General features: G+C 41.6%; 1 protein-coding gene and 1 pseudogene across 2 annotated transcripts in view; both read right to left on the bottom strand.

Moving 5' to 3' along the window:
- The window catches only part of LOC146712357 (kinesin-like protein KIF1C), a 26,911-nt gene extending 12,030 nt beyond the window's left edge, over window positions 1-14,881 (bottom strand). The window contains 14 exon segments of the mRNA XM_085436294.1: window positions 13-123; window positions 922-1,070; window positions 1,201-1,279; window positions 4,598-4,676; window positions 4,783-4,848; window positions 4,956-5,033; window positions 5,123-5,234; window positions 5,587-5,765; window positions 5,832-5,897; window positions 6,005-6,105; window positions 6,468-6,546; window positions 6,661-6,737; window positions 7,647-7,772; window positions 14,820-14,881. Of these exon segments, the coding sequence (XP_085292420.1) occupies window positions 13-123; window positions 922-1,070; window positions 1,201-1,279; window positions 4,598-4,676; window positions 4,783-4,848; window positions 4,956-5,033; window positions 5,123-5,234; window positions 5,587-5,765; window positions 5,832-5,897; window positions 6,005-6,105; window positions 6,468-6,546; window positions 6,661-6,737; window positions 7,647-7,752 (1,282 nt within the window). The 5' untranslated portion in view covers window positions 7,753-7,772; window positions 14,820-14,881.
- LOC146712356 (rab3 GTPase-activating protein catalytic subunit-like) overlaps window positions 11,707-19,367 on the bottom strand; it is a 19,887-nt pseudogene continuing 12,226 nt past the window's right edge. Inside the window, exons 12-16 of the transcript XR_014915934.1 lie at window positions 19,050-19,146; window positions 16,156-16,259; window positions 15,220-15,335; window positions 14,820-14,922; window positions 11,707-11,817 (exon numbers count right to left, since the gene is read on the bottom strand). The product of XR_014915934.1 is annotated as a rab3 GTPase-activating protein catalytic subunit-like (transcript). The remainder of the gene's footprint in view (window positions 11,818-14,819; window positions 14,923-15,219; window positions 15,336-16,155; window positions 16,260-19,049; window positions 19,147-19,367) is intronic.

Below are 19,367 nucleotides of genomic sequence, written 5' to 3'. Positions count from 1 at the left end.
ATATAGAGTGACCTGGAGGGGCGGAGCCATTCTCAGGCGTGATCCCATTGGATGTGAGAGCCAGCTGGAGAGGGGAGGGGGACGCACCTGCGACACCACCGGGGCCGTTGATGTTGTTGTTGACTTTAAGAGACACAGAAAGAGAGCAGAGAAGAAGAAGTGAAGAGGAGGAGATTTAATTTCTAACATGCTGGAATCTCAGCAATCCTGGTTATGTAACGACAGCTTGTAAATATCTTCTCACACACACACAGTTGCTGTTGTCTGTAAATAACCGTCTCTACAGCATACTGCACATAGACGTGCTGTTCATACCAGGTCCAAATGAAAGAACAACAGCATGTGATGTGTACAGTTTATTAGGCCGTAAACAGACTGCATTCCATGTTTATATGAAGCACAGTCTGAGTATCACATCCACAGCGTTTGCGTGTTTAGCAATGCATAAGGTTCACAATAGAAATGAACTCTGCTGTCTGAGAGGAGCTTCTCTGCTTCTCCAGCTTTTTATGAGCAGTGTTGATGCGCAGCACATTTCTAAGCTTTTTCTTATAAATAATCATGATGGATTCACAGCATCGCAGACACCAGATATTTAAATGCTTCAGAAAAGAATCAATGTGCATGTGACACTTAGGAACGGGACTTTTTCATACCAAGAAATCAAAACCACACAGCAGCAAGTTAATGATTAACCTCATGTTGTGGATGTATTTAGAGTATTTAGAAATACTTCAGTCAGAGCATCATCTCATTAATTGTTTTTTTCATGTTTGTTTTGACGTTAAACTTTATTGTAAGACCTGCAAGAACAGACGCACTGATCCTGTTTTTGAAGCTGAAAGAATCTGAAAGAGAATTTGAACCCGAACGTCAGACTGAACAAGCAGATAAGGTTCATTATTCTGTATGTGTGCATACCAGCATTGTCCAGCAGCTCCTGCAGGCCCTGAGAGAACAGCAGGTTTCTCAGTCGCTCCACTTCGGCCTTCAGCTCTCTGATCAGTTTGGCATTTGGATCTTCATTGATCACAGCGTTACAGCGAATCTGTTTGGCACGGTCAGCATATCTGGAACCGAACCGGACCGAATTAGATTATATTAATCTGACTATGCCAGCTTTGCAACATACCCGCTGCCTGAAAACACATTAACTGATCCATAAAAAGCCTCATAGACAGATTACACCAAGTAACTGACCTCAGAGTGCTCAGTGTTTCTTCGTAGTTGATGTCAGCAGGACTTAGCGCAGCAATCATTGCTGTGCGAGAGTTTCCTCCTGAAAGAAGCACACATCAAACCTTTAAGGTACTTAAACTTTGCCTGATATTAACTCTGCAACTCTATACATGTCTGTGGGGTTAAAGTGTACTATTGGTCCTGACAGGTTAAAGTGTACTATTGGTCCTGATAGGTTAAAGTGTACTATTGGTCCTGATAGGTTAATGTGTAGTTTTAGTCCTGACAGGTTAAGGTGTACTATTGGTCCTGATAGGTTAAGGTGTAGTTTTAGTTCTGATAGGTTAAAGTGTACTATTGGTCCTGATAGGTTAATGTGTAGTTTTAGTCCTGACAGGTTAAAGTGTACTATTGGTCCTGACAGGTTAAAGTGTACTATTGGTCCTGATAGGTTAAAGTGTAGTTTTAGTCCTGACAGGTTAATGTGTAGTTTTAGTTCTGATAGGTTAAAGTGTACTATTGGTCCTGACAGGTTAAAGTGTACTATTGGTCCTGATAGGTTAAGGTGTAGTTTTAGTCCTGACAGGTTAAAGTGTACTATTGGTCCTGACAGGTTAAAGTGTACTATTGGTCCTGATAGGTTAAAGTGTAGTTTTAGTCCTGACAGGTTAAGGTGTAGTTTTAGTTCTGATAGGTTAAAGTGTACTATTGGTCCTGATAGGTTAAGGTGTAGTTTTAGTCCTGACAGGTTAATGTGTAGTTTTAGTTCTGATAGGTTAAAGTGTACTATTGGTCCTGATAGGTTAAGGTGTAGTTTTAGTTCTGATAGGTTAAAGTGTACTATTGGTCCTGATAGGTTAAGGTGTACTATTGGTCCTGATAGGTTAAGGTGTAGTTTTAGTTCTGACAGGTTAAAGTGTACTATTGGTCCTGATAGGTTAATGTGTAGTTTTAGTTCTGATAGGTTAAAGTGTACTATTGGTCCTGATAGGTTAATGTGTAGTTTTAGTCCTGACAGGTTAAAGTGTACTATTGGTCCTGATAGGTTAATGTGTACTATTGGTCCTGATAGGTTAAGGTGTACTATTGGTCCTGATAGGTTAAGGTGTACTATTGGTCCTGATAGGTTAAGGTGTAGTTTTAGTTCTGATAGGTTAAAGTGTACTATTGGTCCTGATAGGTTAATGTGTAGTTTTAGTCCTGACAGGTTAAAGTGTACTATTGGTCCTGATAGGTTAAGGTGTACTATTGGTCCTGATAGGTTAAGGTGTACTATTGGTCCTGATAGGTTAAGGTGTAGTTTTAGTCCTGACAGGTTAAAGTGTACTATTGGTCCTGATAGGTTAATGTGTAGTTTTAGTTCTGATAGGTTAAAGTGTACTATTGGTCCTGATAGGTTAATGTGTAGTTTTAGTTCTGATAGGTTAAAGTGTACTATTGGTCCTGATAGGTTAAGGTGTAGTTTTAGTTCTGACAGGTTAAAGTGTACTATTGGTCCTGATAGGTTAATGTGTACTATTGGTCCTGATAGGTTAAGGTGTACTATTGGTCCTGATAGGTTAATGTGTAGTTTTAGTCCTGACAGGTTAAAGTGTACTATTGGTCCTGATAGGTTAATGTGTAGTTTTAGTTCTGATAGGTTAAAGTGTACTATTGGTCCTGATAGGTTAATGTGTAGTTTTAGTCCTGACAGGTTAAAGTGTACTATTGGTCCTGATAGGTTAAGGTGTAGTTTTAGTTCTGACAGGTTAAAGTGTACTATTGGTCCTGATAGGTTAATGTGTAGTTTTAGTTCTGATAGGTTAAAGTGTACTATTGGTCCTGATAGGTTAATGTGTAGTTTTAGTTCTGATAGGTTAAAGTGTACTATTGGTCCTGATAGGTTAAGGTGTAGTTTTAGTTCTGACAGGTTAAAGTGTACTATTGGTCCTGATAGGTTAATGTGTACTATTGGTCCTGATAGGTTAAGGTGTACTATTGGTCCTGATAGGTTAAGGTGTACTATTGGTCCTGATAGGTTAAGGTGTAGTTTTAGTTCTGATAGGTTAAAGTGTACTATTGGTCCTGATAGGTTAATGTGTAGTTTTAGTCCTGACAGATTAAAGTGTACTATTGGTCCTGATAGGTTAAGGTGTAGTTTTAGTTCTGACAGGTTAAAGTGTACTATTGGTCCTGATAGGTTAATGTGTAGTTTTAGTCCTGACAGGTTAAGGTGTACTATTGGCCCTGATAGGTTAAGGTGTAGTTTTAGTTCTGATAGGTTAAAGTGTACTATTGGTCCTGATAGGTTAAGGTGTAGTTTTAGTCCTGACAGGTTAAAGTGTACTATTGGTCCTGATAGGTTAAGGTGTAGTTTTAGTTCTGACAGGTTAAGGTGTAGTTTTAGTCCTGACAGGTTAAAGTGTACTATTGGTCCTGATAGGTTAATGTGTACTATTGGTCCTGATAGGTTAAGGTGTAGTATTGGTCCTGATAGGTTAAGGTGTAGTTTTAGTCCTGATAGGTTAAAGTGTACTATTGGTCCTGATAGGTTAAGGTGTAGTTTTAGTCCTGACAGGTTAAAGTGTACTATTGGTCCTGATAGGTTAATGTGTAGTTTTAGTTCTGATAGGTTAATGTGTACTATTGGTCCTGACAGGTTAAAGTGTACTATTGGTCCTGATAGGTTAAGGTGTAGTTTTAGTCCTGACAGGTTAAAGTGTACTATTGGTCCTGATAGGTTAAAGTGTACTATTAGTCCTGACAGGTTAAAGTGTACTATTAGTCCTGATAGGTTAAAGTGTACTATTGGTCCTGATAGGTTAAAGTGTACTATTGGTCCTGACAGGTTAAAGTGTAGTTTTAGTCCTGACAGGTTAAAGTGTACTATTAGTCCTGACAGGTTAAAGTGTACTATTAGTCCTGACAGGTTAAAGTGTAGTTTTAGTCCTGACAGGTTAAAGTGTACTATTAGTCCTGACAGGTTAAAGTGTACTATTGGTCCTGATAGGTTAAAGTGTACTATTGGTCCTGACAGGTTAAAGTGTACTATTAGTCCTGACAGGTTAAAGTGTAGTTTTAGTCCTGACAGGTTAAGGTGTAGTTTTAGTTCTGACAGGTTAAGGTGTACTATTGGTCCTGACAGGTTAAAGTATACTATTAGTCCTGACAGGTTAAGGTGTACTATTGGTCCTGACAGGTTAAAGTGTACTATTAGTCCTGACAGGTTAAGGTGTACTATTGGTCCTGACAGGTTAAGGTGTATTGTAAGTGCAGACACAACAAGTCTTGTTAATTGTTTGATCAAAGAAACATGCTGTTAGTCCTAGTATTGACGTTATTACTAATAGCTGTTAGCCTTAAATGACTCCTTGTACTGTTTATTTATGCTCAATCTGACATTGTGAATACTCCTTTAACCTACCAATGCTCTACTTACCCAGGTTCTCCTTCAGTAGCCAGGTGAGAACAGAGTCTCTGTAGGGAATAAAATCACTTTTCCTCTTTTTACTGCTCTGCTGCAGATCAGAGACAAGAAGCAGTCAGTTTTCCCATGTACCAGAACCATCTCCCACATTGCACATGACTGTATTTGACTTGTAAATATGAAGAGTGTAGAATTACCATTTCAGCCAAAGCTGAAATCACTTTTCCTAATGTGGTCAGAGATTTGTTGATGTTTGCTCCTTCCTGCATGCAAACATACAATGAATACATGATGAATGTGGCAGTGGATGCATGACAATGAGCAGCACATGAGTAGATACATAATCTGATTGCGCCACATTATCTCTGACCTTGAGCCGTGTGCCCTTTGCCCCAGAGGAGTCTGATTGTTCACTTCCAGCCAGGTCGACCAGACTGATCTTACTGACCTGAAGAGAAAAGTGCGAGAATCAAAATAAAAACCTGACATTTGGGGAAAAAAAAAGTCCTTTGGGACAAAACAGAGAAGCAGACACACTTTCTCAGTGTCCAGGCTGGTCATCTGATCTCGTCGTTTTTGGGTGAAGACGATGGTGAAGACAGCGTGGGACCTGGACGACGTCTCATTCATGTTTGTAGCTGCGACCGTCCTGCAATCAGAAATAAACTTGATTAGTTTAATGTTACTGCAATTCATTCTTTACAATAATACAGATGTTACACATTTATAGCACAAGTGTAGAATAAGTAACATTGGCTAATGGGCGATTAATGAACTGATTGGGTATCAATCTGATCATGGCTCAAAAGATAGACAAGTCCATCTACTGTGCTGATCTACATAATTCTGCTGTATTATATGATGGATTGGTTACCAGTAGAATAAGATTTATGTTTTTCAAAAATTTAGATCATTTGCCTTCCAAACTTCCTCAGACAGCTGCAGCCTTTTACACTTTGTTTTAAACTTCAACCTCTGAAATTATCCGGAAGAAAACTGACCGAGCTTTGTTGCCGGCGTCCATCAGGTCCCGGATGTCCGTGAATCCAGTCACAGCCAGTTTGGACAGATCCTCCACGTAGGGCCCCAGGATGGGATGCTCCCGGACCCGCAGCGTGCCCTGGGATTTTGGGTTCAACAGGTCCCGAACCCGCTCACAGTAGATCTCCATGTAGGACACCTGTGATGGATGTTTAATCGGGTAAATCAGTTTAAATAAAACTGATCAGGTTAGATGAGGGCTCACCTCTACGGAGTAGGTCAGGTCAGGATCTGTGTTTTCTCCTGTTCTCTGAAACAAGTCCTCACATAGCTGAACACACAGACAGACAGACATTTATATAATTCTTCATCAGTTATGCCTTTGAATCAGTAAACATTAATGCAACAGCAGTAATGACGTGACATGACTGCGTTTACCTGTGGTATGATCCCTTCCTGTCCAGGCTCCTGTTTGCCCATCATAGTGTAGCTCTTTCCTGCACCCGTCTGTCCATACGCAAAAATACACACATTGTATCCTGGAAAACAACAACAACAACAATATTACAAGTTATTCTAAAATTATAAATAAAGTCCTCTTTAGCTTATTCCTGTATTAGACATTAAGACTATCAGCCTGCCTATGTAGAATATAATTGTGCTGTCATGATCAGCATCATCATCACCATCAACAGTCTCATTTTACACATCAGTATCACTATAGTAACAAGTATCAGCATTGTTACCGGTCACCATTAGTCTCATTAGCTACATAGTCGGAGTTGGACTATGGAGGACCGATAGTGCCAAATTTAATTAGAGTTAAAAAAAATTTTAAATTGTATTTTAGCAGACAGAGGTCGGGCTATTCTTTGACATCTGAGAGGACGTTCAGACTCACCTTCGAAGGCGTGCAGCAGCATCTCCTCTCCGATGTCCTTATACACCTGTGTCTGAGAGGTGAAGCCGGGGTCATCGGGCTGCAGGGACACAAACACATGGCACTGTTATCACTGATTCTGGGTTATAATATTGATGTTTTCTGTGTGTGTGTGTGTGAGAGTGAGAGAGAGAGAGAGAGAGAGTGTTTTCACCGTTGTGTGTGACCAGTAGGAGTAGTCAAAGGTGAAGTTCTTGGCTCCATCTTTGGGCTGTTTGGGATTGGAGATGCCTGGAAAGAATCATAAAGAAACAACCTTCAGTGCATGACCAGAAGTGTGTGGACACACTCCAGTTTTATTTCTTTTCTCCTCACTTTCAAATATGGAGGCAACAAAATGTGACTGTTGAAGTGGGGACATCTGCATGTGACCACTCCCAGCATTCACAGCATATATGACGGGCTCTGCATATAAATATTAGTCAGATGGACACACAGCTGCCAATAACAGCCCTGCTGCAGTGAAGTCTATTAATAACCAGGCTGTGTGTGCCTGTCAGTTTATGCAGCAGTAGGATCAGACGTCACATGACAGCCCAGGAGGACGTTGGGATCGCTGAAGCCATAAAAACCCCTAACCCGCACAGGGACAGGAGAGTGTTAGCATTCTTTGTTAATTAAAATCAATAGTGACTGTTAGCCTAAAGCTAAATGCTGTTACAGTCCAGGGACTGTTATATTCTTCAGCCACATTAAAGTGATGCCACAGCTGCTTTCATGGCTAACTCTGCGACGAGCAGGTTCACAGCGTTTAAGCTGAAGGTCAATTTTAACTTTATTAATGCTCGTGACAGAGGATTAACCTCCAAAACACCAACATGGCCGCTGCCACAATGCTACACCTGAGGCTTTAATATGCATAGAGGCTATATCCATGTTATACCCACAGTTTATGATTCAAGGTCACAATAAAAATCCTCCTTACATCATAATGAGATGGTTATCATAAAACTCTGTCATTATCTCATTATCTAAAAACCTTTGTAATCTGTTTCCATGGTTTCTCATTTATTTGTTCTCCTTTCTTTATCTTTGTCAGGACATCTGAATGTTTCAGATCCTGTGAGGACATCTTCAGGTTAGTGTCTCAGTAAGGGGCCCCATAAAGCCTAAAGGACAGAACATGTGTGTTGTTCTCACAGGTGGTGTTTCCCTGCATCTGGATCACACACTTGGCGTTGCGTCCGATCTCTCTGGAGTTGAATGGGCGGACTCGCACCGCCACCTTCACTGATGCACCCGCCATTTTTCAGCTCCGCCCACCACCTGAGCACAGCAAATGAGAAAGCACGGTTAAAAAAAGCAGTCATAAACATACAGAAAAAAATCCAAATCACACAGCACACAGAGGGTTTCTTCACTACTTTGGTCAATTTTAGTGTCTTTCTGTTGATCCCTTAGTCGTGTTTTTTTAATATCCATTTTTCCCTGTGCTTCCAGGCTGCTCAGACCACTTTTCCTCCTCTTTCCCAGCACTCCTCCCTTCATTTTACGAGCCGGGTTTTTCTCATTCCCGCTCTTTTCTTTCTCTCCTCCTCTTTTTCCAGTCCTCAGTTTTCCATCCCCCTATCATCCTTTTTTCCTTCACACATTTTCCTTTCCTCTTCTTCTCTCCTCTGTCCTCTTCCATAGTCTTCCTATAATCCTCAACTCTTATTTTTCCCCTCATCCTTAAGTTTTCCTCGACTCTCTAAACTGCCTTCTCCTTTCTTTCTTCATTTTTCCATCTTACCGTTTCTGCCTTTCGTTCTTATCCTCTCCCATTCATCTCATCTTTCCTTTTCTTCCTCCTCTTCTTGTTAATGCTTTTTCTTACTTCCTCTATTCATCTTTCTGCTTTCCTCCTCTTCCCTTTCTCATCATCTACATTTCTTATGCTTTTGTTTCCCAGCTTCTCTCGTGCTTTTATTCTCCTTTCTTACCTCCAACTCATCTGAAGCATTCAAACAATGTTTCCTCCTCTCTCCCCCTTTCATTAGCGTCTCCTGAGTTCCTCCCTTCATTCTTTCCTCCCTCTTGACATTCCCGTTCTTCCTCGTCTCAACGAGGCTCTTTTTCACCCCAGTTTCCCTACTTTTTTCCCTTTTATTGTTCCTCTCGTTCCCAAACCTTTCTCTCTTTGTGTGTCAGTCTATGCCGATCGCCCTCGCCTCGGGCCCATCTACACTCCAGTCGGTTCTCATGGGAAGGAACCTCGTCAGATACTGTTGCAGTCAGCAAGTGTGTGTGTGTGGTGTGTGTGTGTGAGGTCTGTTAAACAGTGAGCAGGTTATTGATCTGACAGTCAATCATCTATCAGAGTGGGATGATCATCGGCCTGCTTGCGATCAGCTCAGTGGTGTTGATGTGTTAGCATGTCAGAATCAGAATCAGAATCAGAAAGGGTTTATTGCCAAATGTTGAGCAGGTTTACAACATTAGGAAATTGCTGCGGTGCTTCAGTGTATTCTGGGTCAAACCTGATGTTTTATCGTTTACACTGAACAAAAATATAAACGCAACACTTTTGTTTTTGCTCCTGTTTTCCATGAGCTGAACTCAAAGATATGAAACATTTTCTACAAACACAAAAGACCCGACACTCTCAAGCAATGTTCCCTCTAAGCTGCGTGCGTGCACAATTGTGCACTGCTGGCACGGTCTCTGCACAGAAAATCTGCGTTGCGCACAAAAAAAAAGAAAAAAAAATCACCTGAATTGAAATTAAAATGAAAACTTTAACAATTGTTCTGCAGTGTTAGTCAGTGACTGGCTGCTCCCGTATGGGATCAGAACGAGGCCACCTTATCCCGTAGTCCAGCCAATCACGCGATTCACATTCGTATATACGCAGCTAATCAACGTGGTTGACAGGCTATGACAGCGTCCTTATGTGCGACACCGGTGTTTTAGCAAAGCGGCTGATGTGGCGTGAAGCCACGTTAATGACAACGTGTACAACCATTGGAGATGTGAGCAGGACAGACGGAACAACTGACGGACAAAGTGTGGACTTTATACCAGTTTTTAAATTGTGTTGATCGGCCGCGTAAAACCAGAGTTATGATAAAATATCTGCAATGTTTTGTTTTTCTTCCTGAATACTGTCGTTGTTTATATTTACTGCGGGAAGAAACGGTAAAAATGCCGTTTTATAAGGAAAACGCTCGAAAGCCTGTGAGCAAAAACAACACCAAAACAAACCCCCACCAGCCTTTCCTATTGGTGGAAAAATGCACCATTTGGACCAATCAAAAAATGATATGGCAACATGACATTTAGTTGTTTAGGAAGGGGGAAGTTTTAGGAGTGACGGCGTGTTTGAGATGTGATTGCCAAGTTTAGCACAAATCTTGTGTAGTCAGTGTGTAGTCAGTGTGTAGTCAGTGTGTAGTCAGTGTGTAGTTAGTGTGTAGTCAGTGTTAGTGTGTAGTCGGTGTGTAGTCGGTGTGTAGTCGGTGTGTAGTCAGTGTGTAGTTAGTGTGTAGTTAGTGTGTAGTTAGTGTGTAGTCAGTGTGTAGTCAGTGTGTAGTCAGTGTGTAGTCAGTGTGTAGTTAGTGTGTAGTTAGTGTGTAGTCAGTGTGTAGTCAATAGTTTTGTTGTGTGTGTCAGAACAATGGTTTACAGGTGTTACAGCAGTGATACATCTGCTGCTGTCAGGCCTGCAGGTATCAGGCTGTTGTTCTCCTTCGTCTCATAGTGGACAGAAATTATTTTTTGGAGTGACACAAATAATTTGTGTGGCATCAGATTTGATGCAGAACAGCTGATTGTTCTGTAAATAGTTTGAAATGTTTATTTAAAAAACACCTTGGCTGCATTTTTAGATAAACAGCTGCAAAAAACTTTGTTTGCAAAACTCAGTTACTTTTTTGAAGAAGTAACTATATAATTAACTGCCCAACATTGGTCATTATTTACTGTACTTGCAGACAGAGTTACAGACTCTCTCCCAGACCACAGACTCATAATACAAGTCAGAGCTTTACAAAAAAAAAAGAAAGAAAGTTGTGTTTTCAAAATTGAAGTTCAAGTTATTTTTCCTTCCAATAGTGTTAACATACTACAGGTCATGAAGAAGATTGTTTTAATTTTCATTGTAAGTGGGCTAAAGCAGTTAATTAAGAGTAGTCTAACATAAATGCTGTAATTTGATTATTTTAATAAACATGTAACTTGGGTGCTGGCGTGACCACAGTGCACACGTCTGCTGTTGCTCACAGTGGTCCAAGGGACGCTCAGGGAGTTTGTGTGTTCACTCAGACACGTGAAACATTACAGGGGACATTGCTCGCAAACACTGTTCACAAATCTGTCTAAATGTGTGTTAGTGAGAACTTCTCGTTAGCTGAGATAATCCATCCCACCTCACAGGTGTGGCATGTCAAGGTGCTGATTAGACAGCATGAATATTGCACAGGTGTGTCTGAGACTGCCCACAATAAAAGGCCACTGAAATATGCCGTACATGTGTAGCACAATGACACACATGTCGCAAAACCAGTCAGGATCCGGTTCAGCTCATGGAAACAAAAGTGTTGTGTTTATATTTGTGTTCAGTGTAACAAATACTGAGACGTCTAATAATGTTGTGTGTCGTTCATCTGAGGACGCTGCAAAGAACCAGATTATTTTTATTATCCTGTTTGTCTGTTATGTGAACCTTTAGAGCAGGGGTGCTCACACTTTTTCCGCATGTGAGCTACTTATAAAATGACCAAGTCAAAATGATCTACCCACTACAAAAATCCAAAACATATACTTATTTATAAATATATTGAGGATTCTTTATATCTACAATGTATATACATGCATAACCGCAATATCCAATATTTCACAACACAATTAACTATGTAAATTTTTTGTCATTACCTGAGTTTACTCTGATGACTTGCACTGAATTGAATCAGCCAGGGATGCATAGTCCGGACAGTAGCTGCTGACGGCCAGGTTTAAGAGAAAAAACCGAGAGCTAAAAATTGGAGTTAACTCGCTGACTAGCTTGTCAGTTTTACTACACTTCGCGCCGCTGTTTGCGCATGCGCAGCGACCTAAGCGTCAGAAAAAATCTGATGTCATCTGACTGGCTTCCCTGTATCAATCAAGTGACAGGATGGATGATAGGCTGGCATCTATTTTTTTAATGCCATGCGATCTACCAATACTACCTTTGCGATCGACTGGTCGATCGCGATCGACGTATTGAGCACCCCTGCTTTAGAGGATGTACCTTATAATGACTGAGTGTGTTTATCGCACTATGTTAAATGTAACTGTGAGCGACACGAGGCTTACTGCTCATGGTTACCTCATCAGTGGTGAAGTCAGCCAGCTTGATGCAAGAAACAGGAAGAAGAAAAGGATGAAAGAGCAACACACAGATGAAAAACAAAAACAGACTTTCTAACCGACAGAGCTGAAATCTGAACATGTCACCAGCTGCAGGAGGCAACGCTCTGAACCACGTCGTTCCTCCTCCAGATGGAGCTTTCACTGTCTATAGTCTCTTGACATACAATGGTTGGATTCTCCTATGATACTGTATCAGCTGAGCCTCAAATTCTTATGATCTCGAGCTTCTTCAGTCTCAGTGAATCCTTAGTTGGCTCAGATGCATCATCTGGTGTTTGAGTGTAACAAGGTGGTTGTAACACAAAAGGAGTGTAAACAGGTGAGTGTGGTTTGTAGTGTAAACTAAAGCAGCGTGTCTAACCAACCACATCTCCATCGCTCCACAGCTGCTGAGGGAGCTACAGCCCTCATTCAGCCTTTCACAGACATACGGCAATGAACTGTATGAACAATAAACTTTATTCATACACACAAATCCCTTTAAGGTTGTGTCAGCGAGGGCAAACGTGCCGCATCAAATACATGGAGCTACAAGCTGTGGTGACCCACTGTCAGTAAGGGAGCTTTATTACACACACACAGCATCACAACAACAGTTACCTCAAGCTGCTTCTATGTTATAAGGCAAAGACCCTGCAGTTACACAGGAAACATTAGGTGACCGTCTGTGAGCGACAGTGGGAACCAAAGCCTCTAACAAACATCCATCGATAGATGAGGGGCAGACGGACTGAATGCAGAGAGGTCTACTAACACATGTTGAGTGAAGAAGAAACACCCAGTGCATTATGGGGAACTTAGACCTATAACTTAGACCTGTGCGCCTTAGCATATGCTACTTCCGGCGCATAGCGCTTAGTTTCTGGTGTGATATTCGCTCCTTGTTCATGGTCGGGTTTTTCAACCAAATGGACGAATCAAGTGGCGATTTACATTTCTCGAGATGTCGAATGTATCTGTAGATGATGTTGATCGACTTGTCGATATTTTTCCCCCCGCGCCTCAGAGAGAGACAGGATTCAAATTTTATACTTCTCAGTATCTGTATACAGCGCTCCCTCGTTTATCGCGGGAGTTACGTTCTAAAAATAACCTGCGATTGGTGAAATCTGAAGTAGCCAACTTTATTTTTTACAATTATTATAGATGTTTTAAGGTAAAACCCGTCACTACACACTTTATACACTCAGACCGACATGAACATTTTCACACGTTTCTCTCCTGTTTAAGCTCTCAAAGCTCAAACCTTCGTAGACAAATAAGTCCAGTATTACAGAAACCAAAGATCAAACCGTGTTTTCAGGTCCAGCACATGAGAACAGAGCAGCTGAGAGATAATTCAACATCAGTGAATCATTAATGAATCAATGAATCAGCGATTCTGTACTGTACAGGAGAGACGGCACGGAGGAGATCAACAATAGTCTGCAGCCAATCAGGACGCAGAACACAAAGCGCTGTGCGCATGCAAACTTGCACAAAAAAAAATGTGCGAACCAGCGAGGCCGCGTTATAGCGAGGGACCGCTGTAATTTTGAAGGTACGTCACAACATACCCTTCGTAAATACTCATGCATAGAGACCCTTACCACGGTTTGTTGACATGCTGTGTAGGTGTGTACTTGACTAGCAGGGAAACCTTTGACTGTTGTTCACCTGTAGTTTGAATGCTGTTTAAATCATAAGAACTGTCACTATACAGAGATGTGCTTCTGATTCTGTAATGCAGTTCTGCTTGTGTTGAGTGATGTAAACCACCAATCGATCTGCACGCTTCAAACGTCAAAACTGATAATTTGATTTTTTTTATGACACAGCAGTGGTGAGTGTTCCCACCTTCTGCTCTTTGTAACTTAACGCCATCTTTCTGTTCTCATATTTTGGACATGATTTTGGAGTCCATCTTTGCAGCAGCAATTGACCGCAAAGTAAAGCTACCGGAAATGTACAACCCTGCATCCGATCTTAAAACAGGAAGTTAGCATTTTCTCGTGCACAGGGTCTATTGCAGACTAATTAAGGTTGCTGATCCAACCCTAACTATGTGCTTTATCAAAGAGGAAAGTTTTGTCTGTCTCCTGAATCCAAACTGGAAGCTGGTTCCACAGAAGAGGGGCCTGAAAACTGAAGGCTCTGCCTCCCATTCTACTTTTAAACACTCTAGGAACAACAAGTAGGCCTGCAGAGCGAGAGCGAAGTGCTCTAATAGGGTGATATGGTACTACAAGGTCATTAAGATAAGATGGGGCCTGATTATTTAAGACCTTGAATGTGAGGAGCAGGATTTTGGATTCATGTTCCAGTTGATGCATCAGAGTCAATCTGGGATCCAGTGTGGAGCACATGGACACTTTTAAGGCTTAAAGAACAAACCGATGATTCGATTAGATACTCGGCTCCATCTCTGGAGTCACGGCCACCAAAGCTTTGTTTCTGCTAACACTGTAAACATATACAAATGCACATTAATAGTTGTTACTGCAGAAAGAGAAAAAGAAGCGTCAAAGACAGGAAGGAGATGAGATCTGCTCCACTGTGGAGAGAGCTGCACAACTTTGTTCCTGCAGAATTGTCACACAGTCAAACTGATAATTCTTCATTTTTCATTGATAGTTAAACAGACTGGTTCTTATAGCTCTGAACGTGCTTCACAGCACAGCAGCAGCAATTGTGTGTTTCAGGACGAAACAACGTTACAATAGAGCAGACTCTCCTGACACTGACAGAAAACACCGCGTCTTTACATCAGTGCTGACCACGTCCTTCCAGTTTCATCCACATGAAGTATATATAAATAAAACAGCGCTGACTTCATGTCTTGTTCTAGGACCGGGACACCGACCTATTCTTGATGCTGATATTGAATAAGTGTGGTGTGTGTGTGTACCTCTAAAGATGTCTCTATAGATGACAAATACATGACTGTATACATGAAACTGACAGCAAGACGTGGGAAGGACACGGAGGCAGAGTGAGAGTTACCCTCTGAGCACTGATGAAGAGTCTGTGGATTATACTGCCAGCCAGGCCCTGGCCTGCTCCTGTCACTACCACCTCTGGTTCCTCCAGCAGGGAGCTCACAAACCTAGAGACAACACACAATGTGGAAAATGTTACAATATTCCCACAAAACAAAACACTTAAATAAAAACATGTGAAACCTGAAGACACCAAAACTATAAAATAAGACCACCAACATGAGCGAGAAAGAAACGTGTGAACTGACTGTGATCCTTCAGACGCCGTCTTTGTGAAACGTTAACAGATTCATCGTGACAACCTGTTACTGACTAACTATCTGTAGTGACGGTGAAGACGGTTACATGTTACCAACAGCACAAACAAAGCTGTCAGTGAGCGCAGCTCAAACTCTGCGACTCACTTCTTCAGTTCATCAGCAGCCTCTCCGCTGTCGTCCTCAGGAACGGAGAACTTGGCCTTGAGCGAGCGAGCTTGAGTGATGACTGTCTCCATGCTCAGCAGCTGGTTAATGAAATCCTGCACACAGGACAAGAACAACTGTCTGCTCAATCCTGACAGCATGAGACCGCAAGACTGTCACATTTATACACATACGTGGTTTTTCCTACGTGGAACGTCATAGGCTGAGTCTCGGGGTGTAAAAGGCGTGTTTGGAGTCACAGTGGATACATGGCATACTTAAATGTACTTTGAGAAAGCCAAGAATACTTTTACACAACAAGACTGTCCAATCAAGGAAAACTAACATGGTGGGGTTTAGCTGTGCAGCTGTACAGTGACATTCAAAGAAAAGGGGCTGTATGGATACTGAGTGCTAGTGAGAAGAACATTTTTATATGTGAAGAAGTGATGATTGTTCTCAGACTTTAGGACAGTATTAAAGCAGGTGTTTAATGCACCTAACATGTGATCAAACTCAATAATAACAATCTCAGTCTCTGTTTTCGATCACTGATAAACACATCCGATATCAGCAGAGTATAAAAGCTTTGAGCCCAGGTGGGAACAGCCGAAGGAATTACCTAGGTTTAGAAAAAATCACTGAGGAAGCACTGGAGTTTGTTACTCCAGCTCCCTCTACAATCCCACTGCACCACACCCCTGTTTTCATGGTTCAACCATCAATGGCCATAATAATTATCAGCCAAGTTCTCAGCCATGGAGCACACTGTCCAGTCTACGTACACCTCATGTACAGCACATACTCAACTACAACAAAAACACAGTTAACAATCAATCAATAATGTATTAAAAACAAAACTTTTTTGGGTGAATCTAATGATACTTTCTTTTAAACTGAATTATTTGTGGAAAGTCCGGTCGAGTTTTCACTGACCTCTAACTTCTTGTAGTCCTGGTTTGGGGACTGCAGGAGCTTGCTCGCTTGAACTGTAGCTTGCTGAATGGTTTTTTGCACTGATGGAATATCTTCAGCAGACTCTGAAAGAGAAGAAATGACAGTGTTTCCAGAGTGACAGAAAGCTGTGATTAAAAGAAAGACCTGCCACGTTTGTAACCTCAATTACTGTTAACATGAGAAAAAGCCTAAAATCGAGTAAACCTGCAAACTATTATCTCACTAATACAGATCCTTTTGAAATAATCAAAACCTTCACAACATTTTATAATAATCTTTACAGAGATTAAAACATATCCACAAAGTCTTGATGGATTATTATTGGAGTTAATTAATCCAGCTATTTCAGAGGATCACAGAACACATCTGCAAATAGAAACTAGGCCTTTTGTCCAGGAATATACCCACATGTGCTTTGGCACAAGGAAAAACTCCCTTTAAACAGGAAGAAACCTTCAGCAGAGCCAGGCTCAGGGAGGGGCGGGGCCATCTGCAATAACCGAGTACAATAACCTCAGTTTGATCTGAATTAAGAAGCAGAAAGTTAGCGGCCATCCAGGTCTTTGTGTCTTTAAGACATTCCTGCAGTTTAACTCATTGGTGTGTGTTATCTGGCTTCATGGACAGATAGAGCTGGGTGTCATCTGCATAGCAGTGTAAATGTATGCTATGTCTTCTAATGATGCTGCCTAAGGGAAGCATGTATAATGTAAACAGAATTGGTCCTAGCACTGAACCCTGTGGAACTCCATAATTAACCGCAGTGTGTGAAGAGGACTCTCCATTTACATGCACAAACTGGAGTCTATTAGATAGATATGATACAAACCTTCACACATTCACGTGTTATCAGCACGGAGCGTCTCTGTCAACCTCTGGAAGTAAAGCTTTTAGTAAGTGTCATAAGATCAAAATACATTTTTTAAAGAAGTGAAACGAGGACATTATTGTTGTGTCCAAGCTATGTTTTGTATTTTGTAGTCCAGACTTAATCAGAATTAATTTGCATACAACCTGGATAGGCACCAAAGCATTTCTGACCTGCTGAAACATTCTGGGATATTACAGAATAAATGAAAACTAGCTTTCTGGTTTAATTAGAGAAAAGGTCTGAGTATCACAGCAGGACGTTAGCTGATTGAGGTTTCTCCAAAGTACTGAAAACTCTCCTCAGTGATGTCCTTACTAGTGTCTCTCATTGGCTGTCTCTAGACTCAGAACTGGTCTTAGCAGTATACCGTCAACTTAGAGACGATCCAGAAACTAAGACCTGTTATAATTATACGTGAACTCTCATTAGCTAAATTGATGGTTGCACTGCAGGTGTCAGGGAACAACAGCAACACGACTGAAAGATCTTTAGCTTCTTCTAAAAACCAAATCAAATTATGCCCTGCTCCAGATGTGACAGTCTGAAGACGAAATCTAGACTTTTCTGTATCCTGGATTAATTATCAATTTATTGTGTGTAGAATAAAATAAAGAGTGGGTTTTATCTGATTTCTGATCATTACTGGAGAAAACTTGACTGAAAGAAATTCATGTTGGGGAAACTTTCCAGGCTCCTTTCACAGTGAGGGTTGGGTAGCTAGTTAGAGTAAACAAACTAAATCACATTTACCTGCATTTTAACACCAGGGTCATGTTCTACCCATCATGCCTACGCAGCCCTGAAAATATCACGTGTCCATCTCTGATACTTATAAGAGCTCAAAACTGGCCCAAACCCTGATGGAGTCCAAGGGCCTGCAGTGCAGAACACATCTTGAGCCCAAATCTTGGGGGGCTCAGGATTTGGGCTTTTTCTGCAGCTCATGGGCTGCATTCACTGAACCGACCACAAACTCATCTGTGCACCAAAGTACACAGTGAGACGTCCTTTACCCTCACATCACTGGACACTTCCAGGTTCTGGGTTCCAGTCACTCTATACCAGTGGTGCCCAAATCTTTTTGCATCACAGCTGTGATACAGAACGGCTGTGTGGGCGGAGCCTGTTTCGTTTCAGTGCCGAAAAAAAGGGGTTGTATTTTGATGTAATGACTGTGTCGATGCAATCAGTCATTACATCGCTCAGCTCAGGACTGAGCTGTCTAGACGCCAGCGTGTATCATACAGTGCGTCCACTTGCAGCCCTCCTCGTTTCCCAGCCGTCGCGCCCCCGTCTGCACATCCCCACACAGTCCTCACGTTTCACAGTCAGTGATTGTAAAGAGTTCCTCTGCAGTGGCTCTGCCAGGAGCCTGTCTGCAGAGAAGTCATTCCTTTGTCACTATCAGTGGCTTCATCCACCTGCAGAGGAAAGCAGCTACCATGCACCTTATCATTAAGCACTCGATAGGCAACTTGACAGGAGCAGAGCACAGATGCAGTTTTAGCAGAGACACTGTTGAGCACGACAGTTTAGAAGTGTGTGTCTGAAAAAGCCCTCTGACTTGTCTTTGTGCTCTGGATGTTTGGCGTCTTAGCTTGTTAAGCTTTAAACTGTCACAAACTTGCACTTTAAGACAGACTCGCTGCGGCCTCTCCTCATCACCCACCGCTGCGCAGGTATGCTTCATCTTATCTTCTTTGGTTTGGAAACATATTTGGTGATGCTTCATCCTCTGCTTTGTGTTTGTGTGCGAGCCCCGTCAAAAGCCTGTTCATTGTGCTGGCAGCGTCCAAGATTTCTACTTTTTTATTCATGCAGCTTCTGGGTTTTTTTCTCCATTAACAGCTCGGGTTGCATGTCATTTTCTTAGTACTTATTTTAATATCTTTAGTTTTTTGTATTTCGGTCTGACTGTAATTTACCTGCTGTGGGCTCAGAGTTATTTTCCCTGATTTTATTTCATATAAACGTGTTTCTCAACCAAACAGTGAGGACTTACCTTCTTCCTTCAACTTCAGAATAGTTGCATGAAGTATACAGGGCAGGAGGTGACGGGCCAGGTCTGCAGGTTTCTGCATCGCCATGTAGTGCAGAACCTAAAGACAAACCCCCAAAAAGTTTAGTTTGCCTGGCTTCTGTTTTCCTTTTGCTCTTTCAGATCAACAGAATATTTTTGCACAGCCAACAGGCTGCCTCTGAAGAAGACTCCAGATAAACGGTGACCTTTCTCTATGATGGTTATTCACAGAGGGACCAGTCATACCCAGATCTTTAAATCTGTCATAAGACTATCAGTGAGCATTATTTTTATCCATCC

Source organism: Copadichromis virginalis, linkage group LG3 (assembly GCF_057382275.1).
Source record: "Copadichromis virginalis isolate Kocher_CV1m ecotype Utaka linkage group LG3, C_Virginalis_male_GT1.1, whole genome shotgun sequence".
Lineage (NCBI taxonomy): Eukaryota > Metazoa > Chordata > Actinopteri > Cichliformes > Cichlidae > Copadichromis > Copadichromis virginalis.
Note: the sequence above shows the minus strand (reverse complement) of the source record. Positions and strands in the feature narration are given on the sequence as shown.